Source organism: Equus quagga, chromosome 2 (assembly GCF_021613505.1).
Source record: "Equus quagga isolate Etosha38 chromosome 2, UCLA_HA_Equagga_1.0, whole genome shotgun sequence".
In the NCBI taxonomy this organism is placed as follows: domain Eukaryota; kingdom Metazoa; phylum Chordata; class Mammalia; order Perissodactyla; family Equidae; genus Equus; species Equus quagga.
This window is the reverse complement of record NC_060268.1, coordinates 167,542,091-167,554,818: the sequence shown is the minus strand read 5'-3', so window position 1 is coordinate 167,554,818 and position 12,728 is coordinate 167,542,091. Positions and strand designations below refer to the sequence as shown.

Genomic DNA, 12,728 nt, shown 5'->3' with positions numbered 1-12,728 from the left:
TGCACCTCGAAACTGATCTGAAGGAAAAACAATTTCAGAGAAGGGAAAACATGCATCAAGCCACTCCCTTCAATGTTATTTGTGACAGAGGAATGCTGGAGATAAAAAAAAAATCGAAAGAGTCAGGACTTTGAGTAAACTTTGATATATTCATTCAGCGCAATGACTATGAACAAGGGCTAAAAAGTTTTGGGGTTTCCTACTTCCTGTTCATGGATGAGTCTTTTGTTCTTTTATATGAAAGCCAGTTAATTTGTAATAATGGTACCTGAGCAATCATTAACAATTTAAAAAATAGACTTTGAGGGCAGGGATAACATGCCAGGAAGCCCCAGGATTGCCACACAGCGAGCCCACCATGATGCAAGTCCTGAAGGCAAAGAGGGGACCACTTGGAGGGATAATGTGAAAAGGGTAGATATCTGGTGGCAGAAGTACACATGCCAATGCTTTATAAATGCCGACGTCTGGTGGGTCAGCACAGAGGAGACCAAGCTGGGGTGGGCAGAGCCCAGGAGCAGGCCAAGCCAGGGAGGGGGCACAGGAAGGAAGATGAGCTTGGGGGCTGCTGGGGAAAGAGGTTAAGTGGGGGGGGGGGGGCAGGGAATCACACATGCAGGGATGTTGCGCTCATGGGGATTTGCAAATGCCAGGAAAGTGACAAGGAGGGGGACACCAAAAGATGATATTGGGTTCTGGGGGGGATGCTTCCTGTTTGCAGCCCCCCCAGAGGTTACTGGTCAACCATCTCCACCTCTATGGCTCCTCCCCACTCACTATTCCCTGGGGAGAACTACACTAGCTTCTGGTTCTCGCCGCCGCCCCAATCTCTGAGCAGATAGTTTCCGCTCACCTGATTTGCCCTCCCCCAATCGCTCCTCATGGAGAACATGGTTCTAGGCCAGTATGAGGAACCAGCAATTAGTGCCACAGTCAAAAGCTTCAGACAAACAGCTTTCATGAGGTCTAGGACACTGCCACTGCCGTTTTCCCACCAGAGGCAGAGACAACACATAAACTACAAACACAGACAGTGGACTGAATTAAAGAAAAGAAAATCTTCCGCTTCCATAGAAAATGGCAGATGTTGGGACAGAGGCAGGGGCAACACATCCAAAAACATCCCAAAACAGAAGAACATGAAGTTACTCAATAATTCAGCAACCTGATCTTCCAGAAAATAGATGCTTTCTGCTTTACGGCGTTCAGACATCATCAAGATCCTGCCAATTTGGGGGCCCCGAAGCCCACCCCATAATGTGGTGCTGCTCCCCTGGGAGCTCCCCACTTGCCCCTGCCCTCCAGAGCCCAGCCCAGCTCTCTGCACACAGCAGGAGGACACTAAGGTTTCCTGACCGCGTCCACGGATCATTGGCAAAGGAGCTGAGGAATCCCCGAGGCCCTGCAGGAAACCACTGTGCCTTTATAAATGTCTGACCAGCAAATTCTCCAGGTGCAGACACACCAGCCGTCTCCCCTGGATGGGAGGAAAGAGCATCCCCAGGACCAGAGACCACTCACCAAGGATGAGACTCAGCTAATGCGCCTCCCTGTACAACATGCTCGGGGGTGCCGGGCTTCAGGTGAGCCCCTTGTGCCTGACTGACATCGCCACTGCTCCCCTGTGAAGTCACCTCAGGACTCTGCAGAGGTTCCCCTGGAACAGGGAGCTGAGGAATGTGTGATAGCTGCTTCCTCTTCTAACCAACTCAGCCCACACCTCTGAAGACCACCTGTCTGGGCTCCAGAACTTGAATCTCCTAGGGGGATGGGTGGTGCTAAGGAGCTGGCAGGATTGAGAATCACTAATCTAATCAAACCCTTTCACTTTACAGATAAGAGAGCCAAGGCTTAGGGTGATCATTCCTGTACAGTCTTGTCTGCCCTAGATGAGCCCAGAGTGGTGGGGCCAGCCCAGGAGTCAGGAGACTTGGGTTGTCATCCCAGCTCTGCTACCAATAGCTGTGTGACCCAGGACAAGTCACACAGCCTCTCTTGGCCTCCCTTGCCTCATCTGCACAACCCAGCAACGGTCAGATCAAGTGCTCTGTAAACTGGACAGGGTCACAGAAGGTGAAGTTCCACAATGAGCTGGAACAGAAATTTTACTGGGCCTGGGCCTCCAGGGACTGTATTCAAACCCTGTCCTCAAACACGTCTCATTTCTCCCCAGTCCCTTGGCCATGAAGCTACTGTGTTCCTTCATCCACCTGTATGGCTCAGAGAGGGGACAGTAGGTGGGCTGAGCAACCACCCCCTTCTTCCAGCCTCTCTTATCTCTCCTGCTCTGGGGAACAGGCGGGTGACAGCAGCGAACTCAGCAGAGAGAGAGTACACCTACTCACAGAAACACTGACGAGGGAGGAACTGCAAGAGAGAATCGCAGAGTCCACAAGAGGATGCTCAGCCAGCCTCGGACAGCTGGTCACCCAGTCCACTTGTTCTTACTTGTGGGACAACAATCTGCAAAACACACCTACTCCTTTGTACCATCTCATATTTCAAAGAGGCTAGAACTTGGAAGGGACAGAGTGGCAAGTAACAAGAAAACTGATTGGCTCCGTTATTCATTCATTAATCTACTTCTTGAGCACCGACCAGGTGCCAAGCACAGCGCTAGGCACCGAGATTACACAGTAGTGAATAAAGAATATATGCAGAGTCTCTTGCTCACGGAACTTACATCCGGTAGAGAAGATGGATACTAATTTTTAAGTTTTACACGGAAGTAAACTCATGCCTGTGTTACATGTTACACAGCAGAGGGACTCAGGGCTACAGGAGGTTTTAATAGGGGGATCTGATCTGATCTGGGGGTCCAGCAGGAAATGTGCTAGGTGCCGAAAATGATTAGGAGTTTATCAGGGCAGCAGTGTTGGGGTGAGGGGGTGATTCAGGCAGAGGGGCCACGATAACCAAGAACCCCTAAGGTGAGAGGGAGCCAGGATGCTGGGCAGGACTGGATGGAGTGTAGGCTGCAGCACAAAGGGTGGAGGGAGGGGGCACCGGAGGGGATGAGAGGTGGCATGGGTCAGATCAGACCTCTTAAGAGCAATGGGACATCACTTAAAAGTTTCAGGCATGGGGTGGGAGTGGAGAGGGGTCTAGATATGATCAGATTTGCATTTTGAAATGGCTGCTGTGTGGAGAATGGGCTGGAGTGGGACCAGGAGGGCCCAGGGACACAAGTCAGGAGGATACTGCAGTGGTCCAAGCACGAGATGATGGGGCTTAGACTAGGCAGGTGACTGTGGAGTGGAGAGATACAGATGCATTCAAGAAACCTTTAGAAGTTAAAATCGACAGGATGTGAGAAAAACCAAACCCCTCAACATCTTACCCCCCCCACCAAAAACACTTACCTCCGGCAAACAGGAAAACGCAGATGGCTTCCAGCAACAGGAAAGAGGGCATGTTGGTAGAACTAGAGGGCCAGGACAAGAAAAAAACCATCAGCAATTAGCTCTGTGAGGTCCCCAAGTCGCACCCCCAAACAAGAGGACAACCACTCAGCCTTTCCCAGGGCACAAATAGGACCCAGAGGCCCCTCCTCGCCATAATAACTACAGTAGACTGGAGTTGACACAAATTCCCAAAAAGCCACAGAAGACTTTACTCCCGTGACTCTGATTTTAAAGGACAGTCTAACATCTTCAGACACCCCCCCCCCCCAGACCCCCAGCTCCTTCAGACTCTAGCAAGGTATGCTCTGTCCAGGCGACCCAGGCAGGAGACCTGGGTCCTGGCTGGGCCTGGGCCCTGACTAGCCACGTGACCTTAGGGGACGTCCCTCCCTCTCAGCATCTCCACGTCTTCATGAGGAGCTAGACTCTGACAGGCTGAAGACTTGATTTCAATGTCTTCATTTTCTGAAACCTAGCAGGTCACCAAATCTGCACTTTCTAAATTATTTATAAACAGTAATGTGGCAGAGGAAGAAACAAGTCTTTTTGTTGTTTTTATTGCCTAATAATGCTTATAGTAAGGGTAAAATTCAGTTCCATGGGGTCTGATATTTATTGATTTTTTTTCTGTTTTTTTTTTTTTTCTTGAAGGCATGCTTTTTGGTGAGGAAGATTGGCCCTGAGCTAACATCTGTTGCCAATCTTCCTCTTTTTTTTTTCCTCCCCAAAGCCTCAGTACATAGTTTATATCCTAGTTGTAGGTCATTCTAGTTCTTCTATGTGGGATGCCACCACAGCATGGCTTGATGAGCAGTGCATAGGTCCACACCCAGGATCCAAACCGGCAAACCCTGGGCCACTGAAGCAGAGAGTGTGAACTTAACCTCTCGGCCACGGGGCCAGCCCCCTATTTATCAGTTTTTGAGGGAGGTACTAGGGTGGAAAGTGACAGCTTTTAATAAGAAACTATAAACTGTATCTCTGATCCCATAAGGGCAGAGACTTGAGGTTTACTTCTAATTTTAGCTGTGAGGCCCAAGAAATGCATTATTACCATTATTATCATTTGAATCACAAAGAGTTGACACACAATTCAAACAGTCTTATGTTTTAGCAAGTGTACCTGTAGCACAAGAACTGAAAGGGGTCATACAGAATGAAATTCAGACTTTCTCCCCAGTATAATTTAGCAGGGAAAAATCTAAAAATATCTTAACAATAGGTTCTAGAAATTCTATTTTTTGCCCTTTGGGATCCAATACATTCAAGATCTCACCCTACGGTTTCTCTGCATTGAATTTGCCCATTAAGAAAAGACTTGGAAGGGGCCGGCCCGGTGGCACAGCAGTTAAGTTCGCACGTTCCACTTCTTGGCGGCCCGGGGTTCACTGGTTTGGATCCCGCGTGTGGACATGGCACCGCTTGGCAGGCCATGCTGTGGTAGGCGTCCCACATATAAAGTAGAGGAAGATGGGTACAATGTTAGCTCAGGGCCAGTCTTCCTCAGAGAAAAGAGGAGGACTGGCAGTAGTTAGCTCAAGGCTAATCTTCCTCAAAAATAAATAAATAAACAAAAGGGGAAAAAAAAAAAAGAAAAGAAAAGACTTGGAAGAACAAAGCAATGCCACATGGAGGTCTTACTAAAGTTTCCTTCCAGTAAACACATAGCACTGACACGCATTCAGGAGAGAATCCTGGGCAGAGATATGGAAGGGAAGAGCTGCAGGACGCCAGGGGAACCCCAGGTTCTAGAGCAAGGCAGAAGGAGAAGTGTCAGTCACTGCGTGGGGTACCCAAGGGTGCGGCCGCAGCGAGGAAACTCACTCCAACCTGATGCACACGGCTGGGAAAGTCCCTTTAACATCCTAGATAAGCACCACCCTTCTGCATCTCAGAACACGGATCACAAGGCAGGAGCACCAAGCTTTCATTTATGTATCCTGGGGCTTCAGACCTCCCCGCCTCCACTGGGGATGCCACTGCTCCAAAATACACAGCAGAAGCTTCCTGGCCATCTTTAGCAGCTCACCGAAGTGCCTTGAACTTACCCTGCACTAAAATGAATTCTCTTACTTGTTAGAGGAACTCGCACTCCACCACCTCTGCCAGGCATTGAAATCACACCTGCCAGCTGCAGGAACCAAACAGAACTCAGACTCCGAATTCAGAGGATGTGCTGAGCACGCTGAGAGCAACAGCTGCCTTGAAAATCAAAGTCACCCAGGAAATGTAGATTCTTAATTTGCGGAAAAGATTAAAATGGCCCACTCATGTTCATATAGGTGCTATTGCCAGTTACTTGGAATTGCAGGACATATGAATAAACAGTGGGGGGGGGGGTGCTTACATGGGACAGTGCTTACCCCTAAGCCTGCATTCCCACCCTCAGGGAGCAGGAGCTAGGGGAGAAGAGCTCACAATATGGTGTGAAATTAAAGAGGAAACTCAGTGGCTGAAGGATGAGGTCACTGAGGCTCAGAAGGGGAGGGGTCCTGGGCAGTCCCACAGCGCAGGTCTCGAGCTCCTGATTCAATGAGATTTCCTCTCATCATGCTGCTTCTAGAGCCACTGCTCAGAACCCCATCTACATTGAGCTGGCACACCCATAAGTGCCTACTGACAGGCAGGGGTCACACCTGCCCCATGGTGGCAGAGAGCCTGCACCAGAGTCCAGGGCCCCGCTTCTCATCCGATGCCATGTGACCCCATGAGAGGCTGTGGTTCCTCACTTACAAAAGGAGGAGGGTGGACCAGATGCTGCTAAGGTGTCTTCTGGTTTTAAACATCCCCTTATGGTCTCCCCTCCATCACAGACCTATGATGGTGAGACCTTACTCAGCTCGTCGGATTTTGAAATATTTCTGAAACAAACTGAATCAAGTGTCCCAACCAGCTGAGTGTCCTTTTGTTTCACATAACTAAGAGGCTCACGGCTTCCCCTAATCTCAGTGAAAACTAGTCAATATTGCAAGAGCAAGGAAGTCAGGGGCTTCCCAGACACAATCAAAGGGAGAAAGGTAGACGGAGAGGATGTGGGCTAGCTGAGAGGCCGATGGGCTTCCTGCTGGCTTCCAGCTGGGCGGGTGCCAGCAAGGCCGACTCCCCACTTTCCTTTCCCCCAGGGACACATTTTCTTTCCTCTTAGTCTACACAAGGGATGCAGGACAAGTCCCCACCTGCGGCCTGGGGGCCAGGCAGGGGCGAGGCCTGGGGCCGAGGGGCCGTGCAGGGCAGAGGTAAAGGACTTCTCAATGCTGTGTAGTCTTTGGGTCCAGGATGATTTTCTGACGTCACAGCTTCTGACCTTGGGCACATGCAGGACTCCAAGGTTCAGACCTATTACTTTGTTATAAAACCAGGATGCCAGCAGCCTCCCCAGGCTGCCGTGAGGACAAGGTGGAAGTACAGAAGGTCCCTGCCGCATAGCAAGGCACTCAGTACACAGGCTCCCTCCCTCCACTAAGCGACAAACCTAAGTGCCTTCACCTGGCTCTGCTATGTGCCTCTGCTTGCCCAGGTGAATGTTTTCCTGAGTCACCTAAGTTTCTGCTCATTAGAACAAAACTTATGTTGGCAACCCGCAAATCGATGCAAGAAGTCCAATGCCTCCTCATACATGTTAGGATCAGATGGGGCTGGCTCTGGGACCTCAGCAGCACCTCCCTCCCCTGTCCCGGAAACACAAGGTCTATTGTCAGGGCCCACACTGAAACTGCCTGCTGAGATGTTTATCTTGCCTGCCAGTGGCAAATGCCTGCATCTTAGTCTCTGTTGGAGCCCCAGCTGTGGGCGCCCGGCACACAGTAGGTGAAATACGCGCTTGCTGTACAAACTAAATACTATCATGCCCACCACTGATGGGCCAGAGGGATGCTTCCAGACAAACCTTTGTGCTCACTGTATTTTTTTTATACCAAGATAAGTGAAACTAATGCTATTTCGATGCTGGTAAAGTATTAATAGCACTCTTTACCATCTCTTCCCACCCAATCATCTCAAATGTGCAGCTTATTTCCCCCTCCTCACTTATCAAAACTTTCTTGCAATACTAATTCCACATTCTAAATACGATCCTACGTCTGAAAACTTTTTGAAAAGGACAAATTCCACAGTAAAAATCAACAGCTACTACCATCTAGCGAGCTTTTACTGCGTGCCTAGCACCCGACTCCAATCTCAAAGGTCTTCTCTCTCCCAATCCGCACAGCCGGCCAGAGAGTGTATTATCCCCACTTTCCAGATGACAAAACTGAAGCATACAGAAGTTAAGTGTTTGGCCCCAGGTTACACAGCTAATAAATGCACTGGACTCCATTCTGGCCTCCCAGTAATCTGTTCAACCTGTCAGTTCCTGATCCTGGGGATCAGGATAGAGGAACAGAAAGATCATGAAAAATCTGCCACTCGAAATCCTGCCCTTTGCAGTTTTCCACCCAGGTAATAACCTGCCAGCGACTCCCACACTTGAGTACCTAACATGAGAAGATTTCCAGAGCTTTCTGCATTTTTGTACAAAGTAGTCAGGAGCAGTTTGCAACCCAGGGGCAGAAACAGATTTGTTCCCAGGTAGACCTTGTCAAGCCTTTTCCATTACAGGACACCTGGCTCACCACATTTCTTCCTTTCTGTTCCATTACTCACGCTAATCCCACACTTTCTTCCTGGCCTCTGGGGTTCTCACACATGGAGAGATGCCCTCCGCCCTCCAAACCTCTCATCTGATTGTTGTCTTCAAATCCTCATTCCACGCAGCACCGGCCACATTTGGGACAGCAGGTGAGCGAGGTTTGCTCCAGGGCGCCACAAAACACTGCACTCGGGACTTGCATTTCCTAAGACACAGGAAGAAACGAGGGCCGAAACAAGGCTACTTTTGAAAAAGAAGGGCCAGACTGGCGATAGCTGAAGGCAAGTTTGCAGCACAATGCCCGCCTTCTCCTCTATGATCGGAAATGAAACGAGTGCAGGGTGAAAATGGAAACCACTTCCACTCCTTAGAAAATGCAATTCCAACCCCGAATATTAGATTAGGGCTTGGCAGCCTTCTCTCAGGCAGCGGGATGGAAATCTGAGCCCTTTATAAGAACAGTCAACACCTGAACAGGAAGACGTTAAAATCGGAGGTAAAAGTCTTGGGCCAGGAAGCCCCTGCTGTCTTCCTTGTCCGTTTGGTGAAACACTTGGCTCAGGCCCAGAGAGTCCAGGGAAGTGGATGACACGTCTCCAGTTTGATACGGCAGGGCGAGCGCTTTCAAAGCTGCTCGGGGAAAATCATGCTCCCACCCCCACTCCCCCAGCTGCTTAAAAGAATCACAAATTTTCAGAATCCAATGGTCGACAACCAGAAGTCAGCACCAAGGGATGAGCACCATGCCATGTGGATTCCCTGGATGGTTGGGGAGAAAGCTGGGCGGAGAGGCATAAATCGCAGGGCCTCCCGCACTCGCCACACGTGCTAAGCATCATTTTTAGCCAGAAGAGATTTTGATCTTCGTTTTGATGATACTTGAAAATCCTTTATTTAAGTTGTACAGGACCCAAATTCACTGCCGTGGCACTCTGGGAAGCAGGCACACAGGACTGGAAGTCCAGAGACAGAATTCCAGACTAGCTCTGCTTCTAACCAGCTACGTGACTGCCAACAACAACTCCCCCCCCCCCACCCCGGCCTCAGTTCATTCATCTGTCAAATGGGATGAATCTCAGTTTCAGACTCAACCAGTCTTGTAGATCCAATGAAATCGCGTGTGAAAGGCCCTCCTAATGGAAAAACACTTCCTAAATGCACGATGTTAAGAGACTATCATTACATTTAACATATTAATTTCATCTCACGACACTCATAACCTTATAGGGTAGACATGATCGTTTCCATTTTTACATATGTGGAAATGGTCTTGGAGAAGCTGGGGCCCAAGGTCAAAAAGCTAGTAAATCACAAGCTTGGCATCAGGCCCAGGTCTTCCGATGTGGCCAGCCTGATCATGACAAGAAGTGCGCAGGACACAGACGGAATGGAAAAAGAACCCGTCGTACGTCAGGAGACCTGAGCATGAGCCTCTCTGGTAAATTCCTTCACTTCAGACACTCAATTTCCTTCTCTCGAAAATGAGGGTGGCATCGCCCATCCTATTTCCCTGGAAAAGGTGTTGCCACTGTCACACAAGACCACGATGCCTGGGCAGGGGCAGTTTCCTAAGTGGAGATCAGAGAAGTCCAGTTCAAGAGAAGGAACTCAGGATCAGGAAAGGAAGCGAGGGATGGAGAACAGTGATCATACACAGGGTAGCCTGGCAGGTAATTTTGTGGGTGGGAGAGGAAGAGGAAGCCGGCTGGAGCTGTTTAGAAGGTGAATGGGTAAACTAAAGGAAAGGAATACAACCTGAATGATGGTACTCAGCCGTCCCAGGTCGCTGGCCTGGGGTGATGCTGACGTGGGGGTATTGCATGGGATAGACCCTCCCTTGTGCAGGGTCCCTAAGAGATCTCCAGTAGCCTGGTAGATTATAGGAGGGATTTGTTCTATTTTAAAAAAATATCCTTGGGGCCGGCCTGGTGGTGTAGTGGTTAAGTTTGTGTGCTCTGCTTCGGAGGCCAGGGGTTCACCGGTTGGGATCCCAGGCGCAGACCTACACACCACTCATCAAGCCACACTGTGGTGGTGCACCACATACAAAACAGGAAAAATTGCATGGATGTAGCAGGGACAATCTTGCTTACCAAAAAAATATACACATATACATTATATATATCCTTGTGGGATGAAATAAATTAGCAATTCTGTTACAGTCCTCTCAATTAACACAATTAATTTTTTTCACTGATCTGTCAACTACCAAAGTTTGAGGACCTTTGTCCTTAAACACCTCATCGTGTTGCTGACCCTTCCACTGATACAATTACATGAAAGTTAATTTGTTCAATAAAAACTATTAAGCATCTGCCCTGTGCCCAGCACTGTCCCAGGTGTCGGGGAGGTAACGGAAATGCTCCATAAGATGCACACATGGTGCAGGCAGGCTTAAGAAAAGGCTTTTACATGTTCACCACTTGTTTATCTCCAATGCCATCACTTGACAATTAATGTCCCTGCTGTTTATGAAGCCCTTTAAAACTCAAAAGATCGGGTTCCTGGCAGACTCTCCCATTTTCCCTCAGGCAGTCTTCCACCTTCTTTGAGTCTCAGTTTCCTCATCTGTAAAAACATAGGCATCTGACTGGTTCATTCCAGGGGACTCGAGCCTATTGAGCGGGAGGGGAAATAGCTGCTCTAAGTTTTGGATGACAGACCAAAAACCAGATTTAAAGAAAAATATATCTGTCATTGATGGTTTTCAGTCAAACAGACAGGGATGATGAAGGAAGGAATCCCCCTTGGCCCTTTGGGGTTTGCCTGGGGACCTAGTCTGGGAAATCCTTATACCATCAAGAAACGGCTCTGAGCTGGATTTCCACAAAAGACAACTTCGTAATTTGAAAACCGTTCAAAGTTCCAAGACACCAACACATTGCATGGTGTCCCCATTGAAAGGCCCCTCTAAGCTGGAGAGCCATTGGTTCTTCAGTGAAACGGCAGCAAGGCGCCTTCCTCTCTTCTGCCTGGGTGCCCACCACCATGTCTTTAAATCAATGCCCCCTAGCAAGTTTCAAAGGTGTAATTTTGAGACCCTCTCTTTTACGGTCCCAGCAGGTGGCCAAGAGCCGAGCCCTGGGCAGAAGTGCAGGAAGCAGGGCTAGGTCAGCTGGCCCGAGGGAGGCAGGGTGTCCCAGCACGTGAAATCACCAGGGAGGACAAATCCCCCAAACTTCCCATTGCTCAACGGCCAGTTTCTCAGGGCAGCGGGCCCCTCAGGTGCAGCCTGCAGAGACTTCGCTGGGAGCACTCAGCTGCCTGAGAAAACTGCACGGGAGGCATCTTAACACCTGCACCTGAACTGTAAAAGGGGTCAGGGGGAGTTCGGGCATGTCTTCGAAGCCTTTACGCAAAAGGCGCGCCCCTTCTGCTGGCGCCAGGTTAGGGGGCCCCATGACTATGCCAAGCAGGTTGGATTTAACACGTGGTTCCCTCCTCCACCCACAGCCACCGAGTCCCTGTCCCCTTACCTGCGGTCCGCGCTCCAGTGCCGAGGACGCAAGGGAAGGGCTGTTCCCGGGTCCGCCGCGCCCCTTCCCGAGAGAGGCCCTCGAGCCCTCCCGGGCCGACGGCGGGGAGCCGGAAGGCGGCGCGCGCCAGGTGCGCTCTGCCCGGGACGCCGACTGCCGGGGGCGCGCGGGCCTCGCCTCGCGGCGGCGCCCCGACAAAGCGCACACAATGCCGAACAAAGCCCGCAACGCCGCGGGGCGCACGCTCGCCGCCCTCCGGGCCGGGGCGGCTGGGGGCCGAGCGGACTCCTCTTGGGAGCGCGAAGGAGTAACCGGCGCTCCTTCCGAGGTCGCTAGCGGGGGCCGGGATGCGCGTGCCCTGCGGCGCGGAGACAGCGCTGGGCTCCGACTTCCCGGGACGAGCGCACGGCGGGCCTCGGACACCGGGGCGGCTCTGCTGGCCCGCGCGGGCGCGGCTCGGGCCAGGGGGCGCTGCAGGCCCACCGGAGGGGCGTCCCAGGGGTGGGAGCCACGTGGGACACCTGTATTCCTTACAGAGGGGTGGCGGCGAGACGCGCGGGCGGACCCTGCTGGGGTTGGACGCTCTGTCCCAAGGGGCGTGCATCAGGCGCTTCTGGGAACCCGGCCAACGTCGCCTCTCGCGGTTAACGAGGCTTTGGCCAAGGTGGGCAAATAAACAAAGGTACCTCCTTCTGCGCGGGCCTCCCCGCCTCTGAGCGGTGCAGCAGGGAGCAAGCACTGTACCATCCGCTGTCGACTCCGCAGGATTTATTGCACCGACGCAAGCGAAAATGTTGACTTTGGCATCGCTTCTGTTTGTCGTGGCAATTGCCGTTTGTTTACCTGTCTGTCCTGTTATTGCAGTTGGGCATTAATAAGCAGGCCTTTTGGCCAGCATCTCGTTTAAGTCTAGAAGGTGCCTGATTTTTTAAAAATCAAATGCCGCAAAGCAAAATAGCACGATGCCTGGCACAATGCCTTGTACATAGTAGGCACTCAAACGTTGGCTATTATTGCATAGCAGCCAGCCCTGGTGGTCAAGTGGTTAAAATCTGGCCCTCTCACTGCGGCGGCCCGGGTCCCTTTCTAGATCAGGGAATCACACAACCTGTCTGTCGGTTGTCATACTGTGGAGGATCCGTGATGCTGAAAGCTATGCTACTGGTATTTCAAATACCAGGAGAGTCACCCGTGGGGGACAGGTTTCAGCGGAGCTTCCAG

The 12,728-nt window shown here is 50.9% G+C and overlaps 1 protein-coding gene across 7 annotated transcripts in view; it reads right to left on the bottom strand.

The window, feature by feature from the left end:
* VWA2 (von Willebrand factor A domain containing 2) overlaps positions 1 to 12,226 on the bottom strand; it is a 48,278-nt gene extending 36,052 nt beyond the window's left edge. For 3 of the 7 annotated variants that reach the window (XM_046648814.1, XM_046648861.1, XM_046648859.1), the window contains exons 1-2: positions 8,046 to 8,126; positions 3,363 to 3,424 (exon numbers count right to left, since the gene is read on the bottom strand). In XM_046648814.1, the coding sequence (XP_046504770.1) occupies positions 3,363 to 3,424; positions 8,046 to 8,122 (139 nt within the window). In that variant the 5' untranslated portion in view covers positions 8,123 to 8,126. Of the gene's footprint in view, positions 1 to 1,521; positions 1,704 to 3,362; positions 3,425 to 8,045; positions 8,210 to 11,507; positions 11,645 to 12,193 lie in introns of those variants that run through there. The other 4 variants (XM_046648833.1, XM_046648822.1, XM_046648828.1 and 1 more) reach the window with 4 other exon arrangements.
* Between the last annotated feature and the right edge of the window lie 502 nt (positions 12,227 to 12,728).